The 26901-nt window shown below is 42.1% G+C and overlaps 1 protein-coding gene across 2 annotated transcripts; it reads right to left on the bottom strand.

The window, feature by feature from the left end:
• Positions 1-315: 315 nt before the first annotated feature.
• Positions 316-26901, bottom strand: cpxm2 (carboxypeptidase X (M14 family), member 2). Of its 2 annotated transcripts, none has more exons than XM_053854114.1 (14): positions 26490-26901; positions 22132-22233; positions 18128-18237; positions 15954-16093; positions 12952-13036; positions 12144-12294; positions 11776-11864; positions 9879-10002; positions 9606-9802; positions 8076-8255; positions 5865-6162; positions 4480-4619; positions 2904-3003; positions 316-1063 (listed from the first exon to the last, which is right to left on the bottom strand). In XM_053854114.1, the coding sequence occupies exons 1-14, from the start codon at positions 26746-26748 to the stop codon at positions 807-809; spliced, it is 2232 nt and encodes a 743-aa protein (XP_053710089.1). In that variant the 5' UTR covers positions 26749-26901; the 3' UTR covers positions 316-806. The 2 variants fall into 2 exon arrangements, with proteins under 2 accessions (XP_053710089.1, XP_053710090.1); XM_053854115.1 differs by having other exon boundaries at positions 12952-13033.

Genomic DNA, 26901 nt, shown 5'->3' with positions numbered 1-26901 from the left:
CTGAGTTCTCCCCTCCGTCTTCTTCATCCCACCGAGCTCCACCCTGGCACCGTCACTAGATCTTCTGCAGCCCATATGGGGACTGATCATTCTAATAATAACAAAGCTGAATTTTCTGAACCCGACAGAGGAAAAGATTTGAGCTGACAAGCCAAGGCTGAGAGAAAGTGGCCAGCTATGCAGTTTTGCTAATCTGATAGGATTTTATTGAACAACTTCCTGGTGCTAGACTGGCACCAGAAAATCCAACCGGAGGTCCTCCTCGCATCATCTTCAGTGATCAGGTAGTCGTGTTAGATGTGGAATTTATTTTAATAAAATGTAAAAAGAAACACAATATAATAAACATGTACACTTAAAACATTTAGGGGAAAAAGTATACAGTCTATTACTGAGTGTATTGTCTTCCAGAGAGATTTCTCAATAACTATTTATATCTTTATATCGAGTGTTCCGGATCTCTTATAATCCAGACAGAAATTCAAAATAGATGCTGGTAAATGTGGTATTTTCTTTAACTGCCACACATAACATCACAGCAGATCAAACGTTTGATATTCAAGCATGAATACGACGTCATCTCTAATGGCAGTAGTCGCTGACAGAATATTGGGATAATAGAAGAATTCTTGGCCACAATGTCCTCTGCATACAAAGAGATCATGACGGTAACGAAAGCATTCCGTTTAAATTAATCCACATTCCGCTGGAAGCACTCAGGAGGAATGTTCTGGAGATCCAAAGGCTTGGATGTCACCCCGGAGTGATCGGCGCTCCTCTTTGTTTGGAATAATTCCCTTCGGTCATTATGTTCCCAGGCGCCGCTCTCTAGAACGGCGGGCCTGGAGCGGCCTGTTGGGCAGTTTGACGGGCTGCCTGTTGTATCGCTCCATGATTTCTTTGATCCTGGCCAGGTTGGTGCGGCTCATGGAGAAGTCACACCTGCTGGCCCCCATCTCGTAGCCCACCGTGCACTTCTTACTGGTGAGGGTATAGCCCTGTGCCCGGGCCGTGACTCTGTACTCCCCAGGGTTCAGCAGACGCCAGTAATCCCCGTCAGCAGCTGGAAACACACTTTCATGTTCAATCTGAATAAGTCTATAACTTTCACCCCAAATTTGACAAGCATCCAGACTATGTTGGTTTATGTTTCACAGAATGTAACTCAAGATTAACTGTCCTTATCCAGGTAAACAGGCCCAGGGCAACACATACTTACTCCCAAGGTGTCTAATTTTAATAGGTGTTTCAATGGAGTCGGGTGTTTCCCCTCGCATGTGATGTTCTATGTCAGATGTCACGTGGTATATACAGCACCTTATGTGGCTCTCTCCATAATGTTCTAGAGTCACCATGCCCTAGTCAAGCGCATGGCCATTTGAGGTGCTAAATATAGTAAGTGACACAATCATGTATTCAGGGCAGGGACATGCACTTTTTCCTCGCAAAAGAAAAGTGCCCTTCTCCTTTTTTTTTCTTCATTCCTACATTCTGGGGGAAAAAATGTACTCCGTCTTCAGTTACACCCAAAGGTATTTTGATATTGGTTTGTGCGAAAATCATTTCCTGACCAGCTCCACGGATCCCAACCGCTCCTCTTCATGCAGAGGAGCAGTTAAGGGGTATCAGCATCAGGTAAACATGATGTTTGAGAGAACCCTTTCATCCACGTTTTATTGCGATTCCCAGAAACCCCAAACTCAACTCCCTCCATTTACATGAAGCACTTCCCATGGTTTCAGGAAGGCGAAACATGTGCCTCATATGACGGCCGACGACATCAATAGCCAACACAGACCCTGGTGGGCGAATGGGCCGCTTGCATATTGTCACCTTGGGAGTGAGAATGTGTTTCCCGACCTGACAGAATTAATCTCAGCAGGAGAATGAATGCGAAAGGCAGAAAAAAAAGCTAGTTCCTTCAATTCCATTTGTGGCCTTTCAAATGCATGTGTCTGTCCTGAAATTAAATTCCATGCTAATATATTGGGGACATTTATCGAAAACTTGATCTCTGACAGCGTCTCAGCTGTTCCCATACTGTTTTCAGACATGAATATATTATCAATGCTAACAGCGAGAAAGGAAAAAAAAGTAGATTCTGAATATTAAAGATATTTATTGTGACTCACTCCTAATATAGCGCCACCCCTTTTTTGTCAGCCAAACTCCCACTTAGCTCTATCAAATGTCTACTGTGATAAATAATCTGCTAGCATCCTGACAGCATCACGTCATGGTCTCACATTCCCACCAACAACAGAAGGGATGGTGATGGTTTCCTGAAAAGGTTCCATCGATAAATGCAAATGAGTTCTGAGTTTGGCATCTTGGGGGTGATGATTTCCAAATGTCTCCTCTGCCACACTGGTTCTGTAAATGAAAACTGTTTTTTTTTCATAAAAGACTCCGGGGGAAAGGGTCCACGCTGTTCTAATATATGCGTTCCACTAGCTGCTCTGATGATAGCACCTGACAACAGGTAGAGCCAGGTGCTATCATCATTTTTAATTGAAGCTACTGTCCTTCTTATGACCTCCTCTTTCACTAAAGTGTAAAACAGCTGCGGCTTTGAAGAACTCTTTGTGTCCTTTGACGAGGCCTTGGGAAGCAAAGTGGTTCTTAAACACCAGAGAAGAAGCCATGCCTGGGTATTGACTGAGATTGGAAGCCGCTTCTCTGATTAAACATTGCTCTTGTTTATGCCCACTCCCACTGGAGTAGAAACTAAATGCAAGACTGATTGTCACTGTGGAAGTGAATCTCAAGTGTGAGACGCTGAGCCCCGGGCTGAGCTCTGCCAACTCAAATGAATTTGAAAAGATAAAGGAGGAAATTCAAATTCACGTCTGCTTAGTTGATGGTGCTGCTCAAAATGCACAATATGAACCGCGCCAGTGTACCTGTGCGGACGTCATGGCTGATGCCCTCCACGGAGATGGTGGCGTTTGCTATTCCGTTGCCTTGCAAATCCTTCACGACACCCTTGATCCCACGGTGCACCTGTTCACGGGGTGATAGGTGACTCACCAGTCACACCCACATTATTGAGAATGACTGGCCATGTTTTGATGTGAGGATGTGCAAGCTGTTCATTTAGGGCGATGATGGGTCGCCATTCTGTCAGGGCTGTTACCCTGACAATTAAAAGAGCTATTTCCTTTTGTCAACAACCCAAATCCAATGGAGCTGTGTACAGCTGTTAAATGAAGTTTTTTTTTTTATTGTGGTCATCTAGTTAGAGGGTGTCATATTATAAAAAATGTTATTGTTGGTGTTACCTGTTTCTTATTTAGCTCAGTTTTTCATGTGTTTCTGGACGTTTAGGTTGTTCTTTCATTCACGTGTTATTGTCATAATTTATTTATGTGAGTGGTTGAAGGGATCACCTGATGAGAATAGAGACCCCTGACTCCTCTCTCCATTGGAAGCTCCTCCCAGAACATCCAAGAGTCCTACTCTTTCCATTGTGACCTGGGTCAACCCCAGGGGCCTCCTGCCTCATCTGCTGTCTTAAGGTATGCTGTCGATCACTCTTTTCCATAATCATTCTGAGTCTAGACTGGAGTATGGTTTCCATCACAGCTCAGGTTATTTAGGGGTTAGATGGGATTGGGTCCTGAATAAGATCAGGTCAGATTAATGAAGTTAACAAAGGGGAGTCTGGAGAGTGTCACACTGCAACTACTGTCACCAGTTGCAAGCCATGTGATGGGAAGAAGCTATTCCAGTGCTGGCTACAGCAGCTTACACGGGGGAAGCAGCCAAGAGGAAGAAAGCATCCCAACAGCGAGAGGCCAAATAAGTATTGGACCAGAAACCAGCCAAAACGTACATGAACACTGCAGGTGCCGTTCTGAAATGCAGAAACATATTTCTCAAACTTATTTGGCCTCAATGAATTGGTCTTGTATGATGTAGAGAAAAAATCATTGGCTGAACGGGTGCTGTAAAGTTGCCCTGTTCAGATGAGACCCTGCCGCGTATGGATAAGAACCGTCGGGCGTTTTTTATCCAAGGGTTCAGTTGGAGGAGCCAAAGTTTGCTCAAGGTGGCCATTTTTAAGTTGGCTGCAGACTATGGTTCATTCAGAACTAGGAGGGGTAGAGGTTTACTTCAAAGCCCTAGTTTTACATTAAGGCAAGGTCGGGTTTTAGTTTGTGGCGAGGTGTGGATCAGGGTGAAAGATGAAGCTAGTTTAGGAGGAAGGGTCATGTCGTGGCTCACTTGAGGTTTGGGCAGTGGTCATGAAACCAAATCAATCATTACAGAGAGATTATTTAAATGTTAAAGTTAGTGAGGTTGTTTAATGGACAGTCTGTCAAGTAGTGGTTAAGGTTGAAAGCAGGCAGACGGTGGAAAAAACAAATCTAGCAGATAGAGGCCAAAATCTATCCTAGAAGCCCACCTTTGACGGGGAACAATAGACAGCAGTTGTCTGTGTTGTGGTTTCTATTGAATGTGTTGCGGGGGAAGTACCTGCTCCATGAAGACAAGAAGAGACTCGCGATTGTTCTCCCACTCCTCAGGCAGCTCGCTCTCATGAGGGAATTTGTCACAGCCCACGTACATCGACAGCTCAAAGCAGTTGGTGTGCAAGTAGCTGAAATCATTCATACCTGCCAAGACAGAGGAGCATGTCTGGAGTCAAGCATTTGTTTTACTGTATTTGGAGACGTACGTGTTGATGAGAGGAAGCTTTTGCACACTTAGACCAAATCTGTTCTAGATATAAATTATGTCACAATTCTATTCATGACCTGCCAGTGAAATAAAGACTCTCCACCCCTCTGGTCTGTCATATACAGTGGTACCTCGGTTCCCGACCACAATGCAGACGTTCCTGACGGCCGTTGGAGAAGCGATTTGTCCGAAATCTGAATTGATTTTTCCCATTACAATGACTGGAAAAAGAAATAATGTGTTCCAAGCCTTAAAATAGGCTTTTGTGGGAGTGAATGTAGAGTGTCTGCTGCAGGTGCGCTGTTCCTCTATGTGTGTGGCCGCTGCATGTGGGAGGGGTTGCCGAGTGAGTGACGTCTCTCCAGAAGTGAAGAGGTGCCCGGTGCGTGTCCAGCTCTGAATGTGCGCTTCTGTGCAGTTTGGCTGTGACAAAGTCATAAACCAAGTAACGCTCTGTCCCAGACTCGCCTCATCCCTGTCCCAGCTCCAGCCCACAACAGGACATCAAACCCTGGAGTGAGAGCTCCAGCCTCGGAGGTGTGGAGAGCGAGCACCTCCCCTGTGACACTCTACCACGGTCCGGTGCGGAGACAGGAAAGGTTTTACACCTCAATATGAAGAAAAAACAGTCAGTAAATGTAGCTAACGGGACACGTCTGCATACAGAGACTGCGTTATACACAATAACAAAGCACGTTGTGGGTCAGCTGATCGGTTCTGGCTTTTTTCGGGGGCGTTCGAGTTCTGGATTTTTGTTCGAAATCAGAAGCAAAAAAATCTCGAACTTCGATTTCTTTGAAGTCTGTGACGTTCGAAAACCGAGGTACCACTGTATTATGATGCCTTGGGCCATGTTCATTTAATGTTCTGGTAACTGCCAATGCAAAGGTTTTAATCACAAGATTCGGTCACTGTTGTTCCAGTTTGGAATCTATTCTTTTGCTTCCCTCTCTGATTGATTTTGACCACCTGCTTTTGTGTCAGTAGGCATCAGAAGTGACTTGAAGAACTAATAAAAGTAGATACTAGGTACAGGATCACATGCATCTATAACAAATGTGTTCTGATACAAATCTTAAAAATAAATCTTGCAATTCTCTCCACTGATCTTATTCAATTTTTTGCCAATTCATCATTTCCCAAGACAATATTTGAATAAAGCAGAATCAATGCACACTAACTTCCCGCTGCCGTGTGCCAAGACGCCCCATTAATGGTTCCGTCCTCCTTGGCAAAGTCTTCAGTGTGGCAAACTCTCCTGCTGGCGTCAGTCATGAGGCGGTGTGTGGAGGCGTAAGAGAACGCCAGCCAGCGGAAGACGGGGTCATCTGGCGTGGGAGTTTGCTCCCTAGTGACCCCTTGTGATCGTGTTTTATCATAAGGGAAGGTCACCACCAGCTCTCCTCCCTGGATGTTCCCTCCCAGCACAAAAGGGATCTTTTCCATCCACACTATCAGAGCCCGCGTCTCCACAGCCACCTGCAGCAGCAAACCAGACGCCACTGTAATTCATGTCATCACCTGTATGCAGTAAATGCATTAATACAGAAACTTATTCAGACTGATAATTAAACAGAACAAAAAAAAATGGAATCACATCTCCTTTAATATTTATTTGGGACACATGTATTACTCTAATGCATCCCTTCCTTATAGATTGATCCTGAATTGTTTTCCAAAAGTTTTTTTTTTCAGTCTTCACACTGTCTGAGCAAAGACGGACGCGGCTGGGGGTTCTATTTCTGAGACTCAGTATGACTCACCCCAGTCTTCTGACACTATCTTGAGGATGGGTGTATTTATAGTGAGCTGTATGTATTTAAACAATCGTCTCGCATTGGCAGACTCTGAAAGGAGGTTTGTGCCATGACGTGGCTTGTCATGTGGGGGTTTCTTTTTCTGACTACAGTTGTATCAAGACTATTATTGGTGGATGGAGTTAAGTGCTTAAACTCAGAAATCTCAGATGCATCTAACCCACTCCTAACTGCACAATGTGTTCACAATGTACTTTTATAGGTCCATGAACGTTGGGTCAGACGCTGACTGCAGTCTAAATAGAGAGGGCTTTGAGCTGATTCATCTTGCATTTCCAACATAGGGGAAGTGCACATCCACAAGTAACAAATGGTGGGTGGCAAATTAGTGAAGAGATGAAACAACTTTTTTGAAAATTAGTTTCCAACAACATTAATCTGATGTAGTTTTCTGGCAACAAATGTAACACTACATCACAGTCATTACTGTCATTGCAAGACGGCTTATCAGAGGGGCTGCAGTTCACACTAAGCTAAATCACACATAAGTCATGTATCATAAAAATAATAATAATAATGTGTTTTTCATTATTTTGTATTATTATTATTTCATGTATAAAGCCAATGCCAGAACACAAAGAAGCTTTGTCTTCCAACAAAGTTGAAGAAAAGTGCTTCTAGTCAATTCTTAATGTTACAAGTGTTTGATATAGAATTTATTCACTGTTAAGAGAGAGAGGGCACCAGTGCTACTACACCAAGATACCTGTAGAGCGGCAATTGCACGTGGTGTTACCGTAAGAGAGACAGCAATTATGGTATCATATGCATAACTGGGAAGACTTCCCATGCAGCACAGCCTCTTGTTCTGGGCCATCGCACAAACTAATAAGAGTTAAATGGATTTCTACTGTGTCATCTACATGCGAAAATACTTAGGCTGCATAACTGGACACGACTAACTTTATTTCTAGATGTGTCTTTCATCTGTATACAATATAAGCGAATGCAAAACCTACTTTTAATGGATTCAATGTCATCAACATGTATGTGTTTGCATTCATTTTTGCTTTCTTCCCCCGGCACCTCACTCTCTCTGATGCTTGGAGTGTCACATACATTGGCACCCGACTGGAACCCATCGGCAATCAGCGCACCTGCCACCACACCAGCATCTAAACTCCAAGTCATATCACCTGTACTCCTACACTGCCGCAGTTGACGTTGTCTTAGGTATTATCGCAATTGAATGTCTGCGAGTGTGTGCACTGTACCACCTTGTTATCTTCTGCTGTGTTGTATGACAACTGTTTATACAATGAGCTAGCGCTTCCACCATGTGTGCTGCAGTTTTCTCTGAGCGCGTTGACCCTGCCAAGTGCTTTCTGTGCTTCAGATCACCATATTGTTTTTGTTTTCAGGTGTACCTCCTGGTCACCCTTGGTTACCCCCGCAGTCAGTCTATTGTTTTGATATTTCTATTGAATAAATAGTGCTTGCTGCTGTCCTTGAGTCTGTCTGTTTCCAATCACTAAACGCACCTGGGTGACGTTATTTCCGTTACCTGACCAACTCCACCAAATGTCACCCCCAAAAGGATATATTTTTTGAGAAGCAATGTTGAGCCGGGCTCACTGAGGCATTGTTGGAGAGGTACCACTGCGGGATGGGCACATGGTGGTTGAACATTTTACGGGGGATCCACTTCTTGGCCTCAGCCTCCCAAAGTATGGAGTTCAGATCAGGGAAGTTGTGGTGAACGTCAATGCCAATGTTGCTCCAACGACCCAGAGACCATCCACTGAGCTCAGACCCCTGTGAGGAGAGGAGATTCAAAGAAAGTGTACCATGAAATCGTAAAGGGAGAACGTATAGTCAATAACACGTTCAATCTGGTAGCATCTGCAGGTCAGGAGAAAATTAAAATCACTTGTATAGTGTATACTGTATATGTGTGTGTGTGTGTGTGTGTGTGTGTGTGTGTATATGTATATATATTTGAATAGTGACTACCCAATACACTGCAAAGATGAGTTATTATTAGCATTGACAATGTAATTATACAAGTATAAAGTGACAAATGGAGAGTGTGGATCCCCTACATGTTCACCATATAGTGAACACGGATGGGATCCACACTCTCCAGGCGCCTTATTAACACCCTAATAGCACATCACCAGCGTTTCAGGCTGAGCAGGCTCACATGAAAACGCAGTTTTGGCTCTAAAGAGACAGAGTTCAACAACTGAAGGAGGTTTAAACAGCATACGACAGTAGTGTTAATTCAAAAAAACTCCACCAATTCTCTATTTTTACCTGTTGTTCTGTTGTATTGGTGCTCTAATTTTATTGGTCAAAGTGTATATTAAACGTTTGTCTTATGATGTTTGATCACAGTCTACTTTTGCTTTGACTTATTGGATACCATGCTTGAATTTAACTTCGGACCCACCTTATCATAATACATTTTCACACATTCATTTGAGAGTTTTCTTCAACTTTGGGAGGTCATTGTTTCACATATTCATATATTTTATTGTCTATATAGGGAACCTAACACGAGACACTTTGAATGAGGTTGGACTTACCGAATATGAGTCAGCACCATCACATTACGATAGACTCAAGAGTGATCTTGTCTGAAAACAGCAGCTATAGAAAATTGACAATAAGGAATGTTCATTTTAAGTCACTGTCTTTTGATGCTCTTATTGACATTGCTGTCCATTGGCTGCAGTGGTCAGCATAGACACAGTGACCAGGACTTGCCCATTGTCTGAATGGCAGCACCAGAAAAGGAGCTGCAAACACTTTCCTGCCTGTTAGCATCAGTATATAGATAGTGGGCGATTATCATATCATTATGCTCACAATGAGCCTTAAACATTGAGTCTAACTCAAGGGTTAGACTTGAGTCGTAAAGGATGACATGGTAATGTTGCTCAGCTCCACTCAGTGACTCGACTTCGGGTCCTTCATTCAGACATAGTCACTGATGCTCTCACACACTCTTCATAAAGTGCACTTTATATCATCTCCGGCTAGTTTCCAATTTTCCCACCTGCACCTCTAGAGCTTTTATGAGGAGAGCATGAGCCTGCTGAGCAGATACGTCGGAGGCCTCTGAGCGGTATGAGGTCACTAATGTCCGGCGAACAGACCTACCACTTCAAAGGCTTTCTCGTAGCCGTCTGGGTTGATCGATGGCAGTAGATGGATCCTGGTCTCCTCCACCAGGTGACGAATCCGCTGGTTGCCAGAGAGATACTCCAGACACATGAACTGCATCAGCAGGAGGAGCAACTCTCGCCCTAGAACCTCGTTGCCATGGGAACCCGCAGAGTAGCGGAACTCTGGCTCACCTGGTCAAAAAAACCGAAGCCACTTCGACAATTCTACACTCTTAGATGACAGAACCGATTTTAAATCTTTTCTTACCAACTTCATGCTCCCCTGGATTATCAGAAATCTCAAAGGCGTACAGTTTCAGTCCTGAATGGCTTTTTCCAATGTTGTAGATGCGGGTGACATTGGGACACATTTCGTTGACTACTTTCATCAGCTGTGCACAGGAAAATGAACAAAAGATAGTTTCAGCAATGAGTATTTTTAATGAACTGAGGAAGTTCACTCACTCACCCCACCCTTATTTATCTGCCCTATTAACAATGTATGTCAGAATATGTCTGATCATCTTGAAATAGTAATAGTCTCAAAGGAGTCATCATTCATTTGTATCATGTCTAACTGCTGACCAAGCAAAACAACATGAAACTTTCTAAACCAGAATCACCAAATAATGCAACTTTGATGTGACAACAAAATCATTGCACATTCAACATTATTTCCAAGTTGCTTAATGTAAGAGTCGTAGATTTGACCTCTGTGGAATGCAGATGAGCGGACATCATTGGGTTATGACTCACAGAAGAGAGCCATGTACGATTCAGGGAACTTTCTCGCAGAGAGTGAACACGATTTTTGTTTTATCGGTTTGACTGTTTGTTAAACACTAAATGATCATATGAAGTTTGTTCATGATCACAACTTCCTGGGACCTACTACGATGTAAACCAGTAAAGATATAAAAATTACAATGGTAAGTCTTTATTATTAACTCCCAGTGTTGTTTAGCAAACAAAACTTAATAAATAAATAATCAATCAATACAATCTTTTTTTCATATTCATAAGGTTATTAACTAATAATTTTGAATAAAGCTATTGTGTCAGTTTCAATAGCCTGAAAAGCAACTCCCCAAGATTAGTATTTATTCTGTCATGGGCACATTTAAACTACATAAAGAGCATTTACATTTTCTGTCTGTCTGTCTGTCTAGAATCAAATTGTAACTCTTCTTTAGAGTAGTGAATCTGGACACCAGCCAGGAAAAAGACCTTCTACTACAACACTGCTGCTTTGCTCTGTCCAGCAACCACTAGTGATAGCTGAATCATAACTTTGGACCCATCCATCCCCAAACATCTGCTTTTGTTTGTCAAACGCACTGGCACACAGACTGACAGGAATTTCTGCCCTGCGTGTGTAGTCCAATAAGGCAGGCAATTCACGTGTTAAATATACATGGATCGTATTTATTTGAGTAATATCGACCCGCAGTGTTCATACAGTGACGGTCTTGTGCAAATCCGGGGTCGTGTTTGATGTCATGAAGTTTTGTTATGTAATGAAGTAGAAGATGCTCGTACACATCATGCCAATTTCAGTAATGGCTAGAACTCAGCTGTGAGAAAGAAATGCAAGCTTGTCCCAAATATATGAGCTTTATGTGGGGAGTGAATTACGACATTAACCATTTCATGTTCCATTGTTTATTTTTAATGAGTAGGGTTGGATAAGTCCTGCAGTATTTTCAAATAAGTTCGACTTCTGTTATTATTGCATTTTTTTCACCGTGAAATGGCATTCTCTTCTCAGCAAAAAACTCAAATTTTGGGATGCAGAGATTGAGACGATTATTCCTTCAAGCTAATGTGTTGTGGACCCTGTCATATACTAGTCTTTTCTGTGAATTATTGGAGACAGAAAACAAGTGCTCTGTGAGGTAGAGGGTTACTGTGAGTTGCTGTTGGTGTGCAGGACTCCTGTGGATGGCTGTTTGGTGCTGCTGGAGCTCGTGCAATCATAGTGACAAACACAGCTGTCCCCCTCAGTTCAAGAAGGCTACTGTTTATGACAAGCATTCACATAAAGCCAGGGAAGACTTATTTTGGTGTTCGGGTCTGCTCTCTTAATCTGTTGCTCTCTTCCAGATGACATTTACTCACAGTGTTTGGTTTGATTTTATTGCTCAGACAGGACTTCTGTGACTCACCTGCCTCATGTCTTTGTAGCTGTGGTGTCTGAAGTCCAGCTCGTCTGTTGTTATAACTTCATTACGACGGTGGTAGTAGTTGTTTGGATCTATGGAGAGACGTAGAACCAGACTATATATGTCAAGAAAATAACTGACTTCATTAGAATAATTCAATATAACTATATAACTATATAACTATATAACTATATAACTATATATATATATATATATATATATATATATAAAATGTTTCTTTTAATGCTACATGTGCAGTTTTAACTAGGTTATTTAGTAGTCTGTGCCGCTGAACTAGTATGACTTTTCTTCAAATGGTACCATAGTGGTATCGGCATCAGAGGAAGACTGTGTCCATACAAACCCGTCACCTGGCAATGGACAGCCAAGGATCTCCACCCTCATGCAGATGCTGCCACTGTGGAACCACGAGAGAGGATTCACCCGAATGTATCGGGCAACAATGGGAGCAGGAAATATGTTCCGGACAGGGATCTCTTTCTCCCTATTGCCTGCAAAGATCTACTGATGCAAACACAAAAACATAATGTAATATTACTACTGGTCTCACCAACACATTAGTTCTCACTGGAACTTATTATCAGACATTCTTGGAGTATTTCTGCTTCTTCATATAAATTTATAGTTTTTGCCAGATAATATTCCATGTTAATACCCACACAGCCTTTTGAGTCATTCATGCAGCTGTGAAATGGTATTTAACTCTGGTACGACACTGACTCGACAGCACCATTCAACACCCACATGGTGACAGTTGAAGTTACTCGCTGAACCTTTTGGCATTTTCAAATACAAACCGCGACGCTTGGCATTTGCCACAAAAGGGCTGCAAGGAGCTGAGTGGGAAGCTTGTTGTCATGAATCAGTGATGATAACGTTGAGTGTCTTGTCAGGTTATGAGTGAATCAAGTATATTTAAAAATGAACCGGAAACACAACATGACATAGAATACAAGGGGGTGTACTTTATACATCAAAGCCCAATTCCGAAATAAAAGCTGAATCCCATTTGTTTGAATCTGTTATTTTGTAACCAAGTCATAGTAAAATGTTTCAATGGATTTGGATAGATAGAACATGTTTTTGGGAGATGAACTGCACAACACAAGATCAACAACAAAACATACAATGTAGGCCTCTGGGTGCAAAATGTCTCACCAGTTCTTTGGAGCCGTTGGTCAGTGTGATCCACGTGTGGCTGTCGTTACTCACCATCACCTTGTATGACGTCACCCAGTCGCTGCTGTCAGGAGAGAAGCGAACATCAGGTGACAAGAACACAAGAAGAAATATCTTATCTGGAATGAATTCATCGCGAAAATGAAGCGTGGAGGTGCGTCACGGATGCTCGATTCCCAGGCAGTGAGAGAGGCAGAGGAGGCATAAAGCATTTAATTTGAAAGATTCACTTGGGTATTTTATGACTTACAGTTGTGGAATGTGAGAGAAAAAGTGAAATTTGTCATGCAGATGGTTTTAATCTGAGCAGGATCAAGTTGTGATTGTGTAGGCCAGGTTCAGTCTTTCTCGGCTGCTTCATTCAGATTACATGTGACAGGGCGATAAGTGGTGGATGTTTAGGAAAAGATGGCAGAGATTTACATCTCATTTTTGACCATTACAATATCATTATCAAATACTGAGTTGATCCAGTGACCGCATGAAGTCATCTTACAGCTGGGCTACACAGCTTTGCTGCACAAAGTAAGCACTCGTCAAATAAAAAACAGAAACATGAAGCGCTTGAAAGGCACTGAAGAGAGTGCATTCCTTTCTGGAGCCACTTATTTCCACTCACACTATTTTTTTCTACTAAGATTATTGCATTAATAAATGATTTATAAATTTGAATTAAGCTCAGTCATACTCTAGGTGGCAGTGGCATCCACCCCATCCTCACACCCGTGGGGTGATATATTGACGTTGGGAAAGTTTTGCGTCCTATACTGACAAAAAATGCAGCCTTCAGCATTGCATGTTACGCGTAGGTGTTTCAATGGACTAAAAGAATGTTTTCCTTCTGTTGCGTTCCAGGCGGGGCGATGCTCCTAGCAGCCCTGCGCAACGCACGTGGCTGGAGAGAAAAAAAAAACAATAAAACACTTTACTTCCATATAGTACCAGGGGTGGGAATGGATCTCTTGTCATAGACTAACAGTGGATGTCAGTCACTTATTACCACTTAGATGGTTCTCCTCTTAAGTGACGGCACTGAAAGCTACCGTGACTAAAATGCACAACCGTTTGATGGTCTTTAAATAGCAATCTGACTTTAGCTGGTTTAGCTTTTTGGTTTTTTTAGCTGTTTCTGTGTATACACTTGCCACCATTCTGACAGCCTGATGCTGTAATGGTTAAGCTGCCAGTTCAGGTCACAGGATGGAAACTTCTACCATGAGAGGGCACCCAAGGCACTGTGTTAACCACTGCGACATTGTTGTTACCAAACCTGGGACTGTAACAGGCAGCGCTGTTATGACAGGACCCTGTCATAAAACCTCTGTTTTTATTGTCAAAATAAAAACAGTGAAAAGTCAGTGAAGTGTCACTGGGTGGATTCTCTTTACATGTGTAGAGGATTTCCCCACTGCGGTGTTTCACTGATATGAAGTTAAATCTGACTCATCGGCGCTCCAGTGTTACATGATTCTCCACCGTGCTGCCCCTGCTTGCTGACAAAGCCATCGCTGCTGGTCCAGTCTAGTCGGGAATTCCCACTTCTGCTAATTAACGCCCTGAAAAAGCCTCACTCCACCGACAGCTACATGCCCAACAGAGGCAATTGCAGAGAGAATCTGTCTGCGGCATCATGTCGGCAGCAACCCTTACATTCTGCTGACCCAGAAATAGCCAAGGCACTCTGCCCGCCACACTGCCGACTCCCCAGATTCCACAGTCCTCTGCCATTTCTTCCAATTAAGAAGTACAAAGGCCAAAACTTGTCAGGCGGGAAAACGTAGCTGAGTCAGAGGTGGCTGGACGCAAAGTAGCATGGTCTTTTTGCTTGAAAACACTACATTGCTTAAGGACTCTCAAACCACGGTGAGACACTGGCCATGAACCACAAGCCCCTTAAAATAAATGACTTTATCCTCACACAAAAATGTCGATGTCATACACCTTAACCAATTTGGCATAGGAGTTACCATATATGGAGTAATAACTCAACTTTGTGCTGTTTTTGCAAAGAACAATGACCTTGTTTGTGGGCAATTATTACTGATGCTGTTAATATGTGTCAGATTGTCTCTGTATATGAAGCTGGAAACATTATTCTACATGTTGCATTTAGACTAGACTCATTCAAAAAACTTATTGTGCAGGTTTGTATGTGCTAGTGTTCCTGGTGGTGCAGGCAGTGTCTCTAAAAACTAAAAAGCAAAAATATAGTACACAAAAATATAGTAACATATATCGACAAGAGACCTGAGGGGTGAAATAAGAAACTTTGGTCAGGTATGCATAAGAGGACCCTTTTCAAAACTTAAGACTATACATACTCTGATGGAAAAATAAAGGTTTTCATTGAAGCAATGCTTCTCTGGACCACCAGATGTGTGTAAGCATAGCGGTGTGTTGTGCAGATAAACGTTCTTGAACCTTGAAAGAATGTGTCTGATGGATGTGTGACACACCCAAGTCTATTTTCAGAGTGTTGTCTAATTAAAAAGTGACCTTTTGAAAGGGATGAAAGAATGAAGATGCTCTTTAATCAATGTACTAAATCTTTAATCTCCAGAACCAAAAGGTTACTTCCAGGAAGCTTCACGACATCTTAATGTGTTGCCTTACGCTATGAAGACGCACTGAATCCATACTGTCTACATTTAAGAAAAATAGCTACGACATATATATATATATATATATATATATATATATATATATATATATATATATATATATATATATATATATCACAATTAGTTTCAAGTGTATGTGCAAACAAATAAGACGAGCCACAACACCTGCTAACAACAGTTGCAGAATAAATATATAAACAATGAAAGATACTCATACATACATTTACACACTGAGACAATTATTATTTATTTTTTGTGTATTATTTAATTAGCATGTGAAGATGGCAATGATGCGTTCAATGAGTTGAGTGATAATAAATGAACTAATCCTTCATGTTGCCATCGTGTGTCTGTACTTACGACCAGAGGGAGCTCCGGCCTTGTGTGATGACCCCGGTAAACTTTGTCAGCCTCCTGGCATCCACCTCAAACCATTGCAGTGGGTCGTCCCTCCCAGCACACCACGCCCCGTCGTAGAGGTCGTCTTCATAGATGCCTGCCTGGAGGACCCAAAATGTGGAGCCGTTTTATTCCGGATTATGCATGTGAGTATCTTCACCACTGCTCTGTGCGAATGGTGGCATCAAGCATCAAACTCCAACCCACTGACATCCATAGCAGAAGTAATGGCCACCAAAGTTAGACAAGCACCGGACTGAAAAGCATTCGATCAAAACATTCTTTCTCATCCAACACGTTAAAGTAGACGACAGTGAAGGGACCTTCAGAATCAACCCCAAACGTATTCCCCTCTAATGTTGCGATCACATGATTCCATATTGATGCGGTCAATAGAACTTGCTCTCCAGTCTACTCTGACACCAGAAGTGCATTATAGCTACAACCAGTGAATCCCATGTTTTGTTTGTGTTTCTAGCCCAACAATTTATTTGCCACAGTGTGTATTTTAAACATTGCATTTTACGACATTTCCAAGCATGTTTTTCTAAATTTTACGGCACGGAGTTGAACCCCAACATTGTGCGACGTTACAGAAGCCGAACAGATTCTCTGTTTTTTTTTACTCACCAAAAAAAAGTGGCAATGGAATTTGAGCACATCTGTGGAGCAGAACTGCGAGATGGAAACTGAGAACATTGTCCTCTGCCCAGCATTCCAGAATTTGCTGTTTGACTGAAGATTTTATAGTTGTTTTGTTGTGGGCATATTTTCTTTACACACATCTGGTCACACGCACGTTGTACTTGATATACAAAATAACAGAGCTAATCAATGCGCATATTGACTCACGTCTGGTATCATCAGTAGACTGGAATTTATTAGCCTTCATTTCTCCCACCACAAGTTGACTTTGCAGTTTGGCAGGTCTATAAGACAATTACTAACTCACATAAACAACCAGTGATCTAATTTGTGCATCATATGTTGTGTCTTAAAGAGTACGTCAACATCTGTTCACCCCAAGTCGAAGTGAGGTTATTGGAGCTAATTCAAACAGGTGACAGCAGCAGAGATGGTTGAGTTGCCCCTATCACACCAAGGTCTTCACTGAAAATAGAAGTTCAGCTTCTTTAACAGATTTGAAAGAGGCATCTCTGGGTCTTGCAATGAGCACTGGTCAGGAGTGTGAAGCCTTCAGCTCCACAGAAAACATCTTAAAAATAAATAGATAAATAAAACAGATTAAAATAAGATGGGTCTATGTTCCTAGACGCCTCCCTGGTGAGGTGTGCTGGGCTTGTCCTAATGGGAGGTGGCCCTGGGTCAGACCCAGGTCACACTAGAGAAATTATGGCATGGACCGAGGAAACCATTTATATTCCTTGATAGCTTTATTATGACTGCTACTATGACTATGATGTAAGTTATAGAGCTGAAAAGTAGTTCCTCCCCTGAATATCAAGTTGCGATTCAACTTTGTATTTAAGATTTGGGACGCTGCAGATTTATTACTTCCAGGAAGCTTCACGACATCTTAACGTGTTGCCTTACGCTATGAAGACGCACTGAATCCATACTGTCTACATTTAAGAAAAATAGCTACGTTTTCCTATATATATATATATACATATATATATATATATATATATTCCTTGATAGCTTTATTATGACTGCTACTATGACTATGATGTAAGTTATACAGCTGAAAAGTAGTTCCTCCCCTGAATATCAAGTTGCGATTCAACTTTGTATTTAAGATTTGGGACGCTGCAGATTTATTAATGGAAAAAAGGTTATTATTCTTTTGCTCACTTTTTCAGCACAGACAGGAAATACCGCTTCTCCCAGTCGGCTCAAGGATCCACGTCTGTTTGATGGCTACAGAATTACCCTGTCAGTTCAAATCTACTCCGAGATGAAGGAGAGTGATAAAACCCTGCGCACAAATCTTCTAATGAAGCTTAAAAATAGACTGCAACTGATCCTGAAATTAAAAAAATGATAAGATCTGCCAATATTGTCTGTATTGCTCTCTTTGCAGTGGGATATTTCTCCATCTTCTGGAAGAAAGGGAATAAAACCAGCCGGGACTTTTCAGCTCAGCTTGCCTGAGCCCCACATTCCTGGCTCACCTGAATGTTAAGTCGACCTCTGTGTGCACCGAGGCCGTAGCGTTTGGTGGTGGAAGCATGGAGCTGGAAATCGTCAATCTTCAACGTCTCCAATCCCATGGGTGGGCATTCTGAACAACACAAGAGATTGGGATTACAATGAAGGTCCAAACAGTGCAGGAGCTAAGAGTGCGCAGTAATGAGCCTTTTAGATGGTGGAACAAGAGACAAGCCTAATTGTGAGCTTGCTGTGGAACACAAGGACGTCTCAAGCCTCTGTGTTATGCACGTAATGATGTAAAATACACCCAATTAAAGCGGGATGTGTGTTTTTGTAAGTCTTTAAAATCTACCCAACTGACACAAAAGGAAGTTTAAATTAAACATGCACACAAAATATACTTTGGAGTCTGCAGAAGTATCACTTTCTGTTTTGAGAAGCAGTGAAGGGTACTGTCGCCACCAGCACTTTTCATGCATGAGAATGCTGCACTTTTCATGAAAGATTCCAGTTTACACAGAAACACAGCAAGTTCTTTGCTGTGCGTTTTGCAACAGCAGTCAGCGACTTTGATTGCTGTGTATCTACTGATTTCTCGCCCTTTTCACCACATTTCCGCTTCACCATCCAGCCACGATGTTCTGCTTCTCTTTGAACCCTACCTCGCCGACTCAGACACTTTTACATGCCCATGTGCTATAGTCTATTGCAAATGCTGTCAACTAAAAGAATGTGAAGCCCCCCAGATATCAGCAGTACAGTAAGTGATGGCGCTTGTTTTAGAAGTGAGTCGGGTTGAAGGCTGAGAGCACTGTATTTTTTTGGTTAGCTATCAACAATAATAGTTGACTATAAGACTCCCGGACACAGGCGGCTGGTTTTCTTTGACATGTGGCGGGAGTCTCCCTTAAAGATGGGGTGAGGAGTTCTGTCACCACCAGGAGTGGTGCCACTGCTTCTCCGCATTGAAAGGAGTCAGTTGAGGTGGTTCGGGCGTTTCATGAGGATGCCTCCCGGACGCCTCCCTTTGGAGGGTTGTCTGGCACGGCCATCTGGGAGGAGACGGGGAGGTTGACCCAGGACCAGGTGGAGGGATTATACCTTTTCACTGGCCTGGAGCTGGCAGATGTTGCCCCGGAGAAGGGTGTTCGGTGCAACCTCTGCCTCTGCGACCCGGCAACATATAATCGGATAAGGATGGATGGATGGCTGTAAGACTCCACACTTGGTTGTGTAGCATGCACAAATGGGACTTGAGTCTGTGACTTCGACTTGAGTCACACCTATCCGTGACTTGAGAATAATGTAAAGTCAAGGTCAAAAGACATAACAGTCGACTCGGACTTGTGCACAATGTTCTGCTGTCCTGCTGTAACCAACTGTCATACGTAACGCACACGCATGCACGTTGCGTGGCCACCTGGCCGCTGAACAAGAACAAGACAGGCCACAGCGCTGCACTTTATTAGATTTCACTACAGATAGAATGGAGTCAAAACCCGATCCTATATGAAAGTGGATCCTAAACTAGTCCTCCAAAACACAATTGAGTCACTTCTTTCAATGAGGGTTAAGACGATGACTACAGCTCTGGTGGCTGTCCACTTCCCATGAAGACTGTCAAGTTCTGCGAATGATGAATGGCTCTACACAGTTGTGTCATTTAAAAATGAAAGCCATATCCCTTCCATCTAACCGCAGCCTGAATACTAGATTAGAGTGTTCAATTGATTTAAGACGACTCCTGTTCCAGAATAGAAGATCGTAGCCTCCAGTAATCCATCAAGAGCTTTTGGGAGCATGTTGTGAACATGCTGGATGCGAAGCAGTGCATCATCACTACATTACAGCGCATGTACGAACGCCTCATACCATCAAGAAAAGGTAACAAGGTTTAAAAAAAATAAGATACTAGTGTCTTCCTCATGAAGTTATACAACCAGTTTGCACTTCAGCATCCCCAGTGAGATTTATTTATTTTGTAATTCTTGAAGGATATATGATGTAATGTGTTCACCATATTAAATATATTCAGCCCATTTTAGCGCATTCTTATGCATAAAAAAGGGGTTTTCTTTAAAAACTGTCGAAAAACACAGAAGGAGCTACTGCAAGTTATAATAAAAGAGTAAAATAAAATGGACAGTTATCATTTGTATGCTTTTCCAAAGCAGCTTTGCATCTGTTCAAACAAGTAAAGCCCTTACAGAGCTGGAATTCATTTAATTTCACATTCTATTCGTTTCATGCTTTGGCTACTCGCTGGATAGATGTGGTAGTTTTGGGTACCAGTCTTTGTTTTTGGAATTTTTTTCTTGCCAACAATGGAATGAATGATTGATACTGAGATTATATATATATATATATATATATATATATATATATATATATATATATATATATATATATATATATATATATATATATATATATATATATATATATATATATATATATATATATATATATATATATATATATATATATACTCTGGTGACTCTGGTGAAAGAGTGATTCATTTTGTGTCTTAAAAGGGCAAATTTGGCCTCCACGGAACTCTTCCATGAGGGTGGGCTCATTCTCAACTAGTCGGTGACCGTCCAAGCAGATTTCACACCACAACCTTTCAACAGTCAGAGTGCAGAGGATGAGCCAATCCCTGACAAAGGCTTCTTTTTAGTGCGCACTGTCTCAGCTTCTGGGATCGTTTAAATGTGGGCATCTGCTCAAAAAGACATCCAACTCTCATTGAGAGCGTGAAGCGTGAAAAAAAAATTGGTTTTCAGTTATTTTGTCATTAAAAATGCAGATCTTTTTTTGAGAAATAGTGTGTTGTACTGTCTTTGATTATTCTGTGTTTTAAAGAATCTAGCACAGGTTTAAACCTTAAAACACAATGCTTTCCAATGGTTTATGTTCTTCAGCTCTCAAACTAAACAATAACAAACTTATGCCCAAGTTTTCATGGACAATTAACCCAACATTATGGCTTTACGAGATGCTTTATAATTCCATATAATTCCATATAAAACATTAACAAGCCCTATGGAGGCAACCAGCCTTTGTGTCCACCTTTGTGGTTCAGCAATGACTAAACATTCCTCGCTGTTTTGCCTATAGAGCACTTTGAACTGAAGTGCTACATAAATAATGCCCATTATTATTATTATTATTATTATTATTATTGTCTGCCCAAAAACATAGATAGGTTTATTAGTGACTCTTTATCTGGCCAGTCACAGATGTTGTTGACACCAAAAGGCACATAGACATGATGCCTGTTGCCAGAGGTCATTTCAGACTCTCAGCACTCCTTTCTTCTAGTAGCTATGTTGATTTGTCTTGCAGCTTTGCATAATTGTTCCTGTTCACGATGATCTTAAGTGTGGTCATTTGGTGTTGAAGCTGCAAGTGTGGTTGCAATAAATCAGTTGCATTTGGTCGACCAGGAATGATCCAGGATCCCTGTTCCAACCACGTAAACATCATTTATGGAGCTTGGACCATTCTGATCATGACCAGGTCTGCTTCTTACTTTCCAAAACATTATGTTGCCAACCATCAGCTATGAATATCTGTGGAACCTGATCACAAATAAAATGTATTTTCTCTCTCTCTCTCTTTCTCTCTCATGCTGGTTGCATGAAAAGGACAACATTAAAGTTGGCCTGCATAGTCATGGAAATTTTACACTCAACACAGTTTGCAGGCAGAGTTATGATGAGAGTGACGACTAGGGCATCTTGTTTTCAGTTTTGCAAACACCCCGTGGTCCATGGAAACCGCTCTGGCTTCCAAAAAGGAAATCACTGTTTTTTTGGGAGTGAGTTTCTTCTCTTGCAAAAAAAAAAAAAAAAAAAAAGAAAGAAAAAACAGTCGCAGCCTTTGTAAAATGTCAGATGGAATGTGCATAAATTCTTCCAATATCAAAATAATGAGTCCCAAGAAAGTGATGAAATGACCCTAGCCCTTCTATGGGATCATGAATTTTTCATAACTAGTCTTTTTTTGCTCTTTCTCTTACCTTCTTTTATTGGATTGTGTTGCTCCTCTTCTTCTGGGATGCGGTTGGACGCTTTCTGGTTTCCTTTCTTGTTTTTCTCAGGTTTTTTGGTGCCAGTTTTTGCTAAATTAAAGAGGAGCAGAAGATTAAACTAATCATCTTTTCCACTTCATTTAAAAGCCAGACACACAAAGCTCTGGAGAAAGGTGCATGAGTAAAGAAGTTTTTCTCTCCACTGAAGTAAGAGATAAAGTTTGTGAGAATGACAGCCTCCTGACTGGCTCTAATGTGGCAGCGTTAGATACATGAACAGAAAGTACATTTAAGACTGGTCACTGTACACTGTACCCTTGTTGAGGGGAAAACGCTGCAGAAGTGTTGCACAAAGTCGCTCAATTGCTATGGTGTGTTAAGGGATTGCCAAAGAGTGCCATGGCACAAAATAAAGTAATTATAAATAGCCATTTTATACTTACTTGTTGTTGTCCCGGTCACCAACTGGTGACAGGACGAAGGCTGTGAACAACATGGAGCAATCGATACTGTATTGAAGAGTCTTGTTACCCAGCAGGGTTGTGGTTACCCTGACTCTGACCCCTAGCCACACGGTTTCATTCAGAAGCACCATGTCATAACTATCGCCATCACAAACGTGACATATGACTATTGAATAAAGTGGCAGAAGGAGGTGGGAAGCTACCTTCATCGACATCACTGAGGAGGCTGTAAAAATGGCAGCTACGCAAAGGGAATCATGAGACCACAGGTACATGGCTCAAGATCACGCAGCATTAGTGTTGACAGGTTTAAAACGTTCTAGTGGTCATAAAAGGACATCTTCAAGACACTGCTAAAGCCACTGAGCCTTACTTCTCATGATCTCTTTGTCGTGACCTCGGTCTTGTCTGCCATCTATAATCTTTGTCAATTTACACCCAAATATCCTGATAATAATGACGATAATAACACTGGATTGTTAGACCGAGGTGGAAGCTGCCGAGTTGAGAACCAGTTGGAAGCATACCAGAGATCTTCTGTTGATGCCTGTGAGGAGAGAGTTGCAATACAATTGTCCAGACGGCAGAATATGACTGCTTCTCTCTCCTAATTTGGCCGGTGACCACGAGTGTGATTTACAATATGCTTTCTACTAAAGGAAAGGGGACTTGACTATTTCTTCAACGTAAGGGTCAAAAGGACACAGATTTCCGGCATGACAAGTAATGTTTTTGGACAAGACCGAGGCTGTTATCAGAGGAACTAAGAGAGTTTGGTGAGGGAAATGTTAAGCAGACTAACTAAAATTTGGCTACGCAGCAGGTGACATCATCAAGACAGGCACGAACAGCACCGACCCCTTCAGATTCCTTTCTAGGACAGTTAATCTGTGTGTCATCCATGGACTTGTCGTGATGGATGGTTTGACCAAGAGGTAGGGTGTAGATGAAATATAGAATGGGACCTAAAATGTAAACCTGTGGAATGCCACAGGTAAATGTAAGTATGGATGAATAGAAGTGGCGAGTGAAGACGTCCTGCCTGATGTGACTGAAACCAGCAAGCTGTCACTGTGATTTCCACCCAGTAAAGATTTGTGATAGCCACTGTCCAAATTGACTCAAAGCTTTAAGAATATAACTCAAGCTTTCATCCCTGATGGAACACTACAGTTTCTGAAGTCATTTGTTCAGTCATTGGTGTTTAGAATGTAGATCACGTGATATTGCATGCCTTTCATTCCATCTGTTTGAAAGAAAGAGTTCACCAATGTCTGAGTCCTACATCAAGGTAACGGTATCTTACCATAGTAGTAAGTACAAAAAAGTACAATTTGATGTATAGTTTGAATGTGCTCTGTTTTGTGTTTTGAATGTTATTTGCTAACTAGTTTAATTTGGAACTATATTTTACAATATTTGACCATATGGAATCTCCATATTGTTGTGTTGACTAAACTCTTTCAGTGAATTTGGCGACTGCAATGGGACATTAAACCTTTTAAAGTTGATAACTGTTTATCTGTCATTTATATTCACTTCAATTTGATTTAATAAACATGAACCTGAGCTCACAGCCAATATATGCACAGTCTCTGAGTTGATGTTCCAGCTGGTCAAATAGTCGAATCTATGACATTTGTGCAAATTTATGAAATTATGGTGCCACTACCGTAATTTCCGGAGTATAAGCTGCTACTTTTTTCTCGAAGTCTGAGCCCTGTGGCTTATACAAGAGCGCGACTAATATATGGATTTTTACAGGCTGAAATCAAATTAAATCAGAGCCTTTTTATTTACCCTTAAAGCGCTCAAAATGCACTGGTTTCGCCCGCGTGTCTGCAGCTCCTCTCCTGGAGGTCTAGAATCGAGAAGCAGCCGCTGAGACCAGCAGTGGTGTCAGAACTTTGGACATGCAGGCAAAAAACAGCACATTTTGGGGGCTTTAAAGTGAATAAAAGATATGAGACGCTTTCTCGAGACAAAATGCATTCAGCTCAAAAGTCTGATGTGAACACGAGTGAGTCGGGTTTTTATCCAGCTTGATCCCAGCTGGATAAATCAAGACGCTCCGTATTATGCAGCTTGTTTCCGCCATTTCCTCGATTTCCTCTCAATGCTGCACCCTGTTTTCAAAGCCAGTTTTGAAAAGCGTTTTTAAGCCAGTGCACCACTGACCTGTCCACAGCGCAGACAGCACCACTGCACCTGTGGCTTACAGACCGCTGCGGCTTATGCATGATCCAGATCTATTTTCCTTCTTAAATTTAGTGGGTGCAGCTAATATTCCGGTGCACTCTATAGTCCGGAAATTACGGTGTTCATATTAATTTCAGGCTTGGTCTCACTCTTGGTTTTACAATTGTCTCGGACAAGGGGGTCATGACTTCATGTCGTCATGATGATGTAGAAAGGTTTAATTGCAAAAATCCATCAATGCTGGACTCTCAATTACGAAAAGAAAATCATGGATTTGCTTCAAAGGATTTCAACAGATTACAAACACACTGCTGAAGGAAGCTAGTTGTTGAAAAAAACATTCATGATCAAATGAACCATCTTGCATGTTAACAACACTCAAATCCTCAATGTGTTCTTCATCATCAGAATGAGAAAATATTGCAGACTAATGTCTCCATAACACAAGGAATTCTGTTTCTCCTTCAAGTGTTTCCAGGTTGGTCCCTCACCCATTAAAGTCTCATTCATCTAAGGAAGTGTTTTTGTCACAGTGATCTACCAATGTTTAGATCAGTTTCTTGTTGTGCACAGTGGCCAAATCTGAGTGAGTTTCCAGGACCTAAAGATGGAGGCGAGACTCTCTACTGGACTGCCAGGTCAGGATGGGCCCCTCCTCATAACAACAGTCCTTTTGCACATCTGAAAGTCTTTATCTTCGCCTCCTTCTGGAGGAAGTTAAATCTTCAAATTCAAGCTGCATGTGTTTGAGTGCTCTGTGTGAAGAGAGGGCATAGATGTGAGGCTAAAGAAGATTAAGATTGCGTATATTTGTGTTATCGTCCACAGTTCCACCTGCAAACGCTGCAACGCTATCTCGGCCAAGACTCTCAAAGCTGGATGCTTTTACTGTAACATACATCTGATGGGAATTCAACCTCATAAGTCCGACGGTCTCAACCTGATCTGTCATATCTGAAGATTTAAAGCATTACCGTATGGGGCTACTGCATGTTCAGACTGCACACGTGGACTGCCACACCACCTAGCTGGAGGGGATCCTGTGGTCTTCCACAGCTGGATTGGTGTCTGTTCGCCTGGTATCAATTCAGTGTAACATACTGTGGTGTAAAAGCTTCAGATGACGGACAACAGATGGTGTATTCTCATAAACCTTGGCACCGTGGATGCCCTGCACACATGATGGGTCACAAGAAAAATGAAGGCTCAGCCCACTCTCAGCCATGCCAGCAGACATGTCAGTCAAGCTCTCTTTTAAGTGGGCCGCTCATTTTGTTACCATTTCTTCCCATCTGAATGGCCTCTCCGCTTGTAAACACATGACCAGCTTCCTGTCCACCAACTCCTGAAGTTGTTTGTGACCTTTTTATGACTATAAAGAGAGTCATAATAATTCATAATAGGACCAATGACTTCTTCCCTGCGAGGATTTATCACGTCTGGGCTGAGAACCATGGACTCAGATTCCACCCTTTCACTCTTTCGATTAAATCTTGGCCATTCAAAAAATCCTCAGTCATTTGCGTCCATTGCAATGGTTTGACATTTGTGTTAAAACTGAGCCACCACCATATAGTGAAGAGTTTAAGTTCAGCCTTTCGTGATGTATATTATGACAATAATTCTTGTACAGAAGGAAATTATCCTCCATATCAACAGAAGATAACTGGGAAGCACTTTTACCTAATTTGGCCTCAGCGTTGTTTTTATCCATCTTCCTGCTGCTGTCTGTGTCCTTTGGCACTTTCCTGGCAGGCTGCTGCTGCTTGTCAGGCACTGAGGCCACAGGCTTCTCCTGCAGCTGAACCTGGTTGTACTGTTCCCTTGTCAGCAGCTCCTGCATGTAGTAGTCCTCATCCTCATCAGTTGAGACGCGACTGAAGTTAGTGAGGAGTCCCAGCAGAGCCAGGGGCACAAGCAGCCGAAGACGCTGTCTGGTCATGACCTTTGGTGTCCAGGTATATCTCCGGCTGCGTGTCCAATACTGAGGCGGCCGCTGCTGCTGCCAGTCTCTGTCCCATCAACTCCTCTCTCTCTTTCTCGCAAGAAGAGTTTGCAAAGTTCCTCCAAGTCGCTGACGAAAGCTGCAGAGCCA

Source organism: Synchiropus splendidus, chromosome 1, assembly GCF_027744825.2.
Source record: "Synchiropus splendidus isolate RoL2022-P1 chromosome 1, RoL_Sspl_1.0, whole genome shotgun sequence".
Classification (NCBI taxonomy): Eukaryota; Metazoa; Chordata; class Actinopteri; order Syngnathiformes; family Callionymidae; genus Synchiropus; species Synchiropus splendidus.
This window is presented reverse-complemented; position numbering and strand designations above follow the sequence as displayed.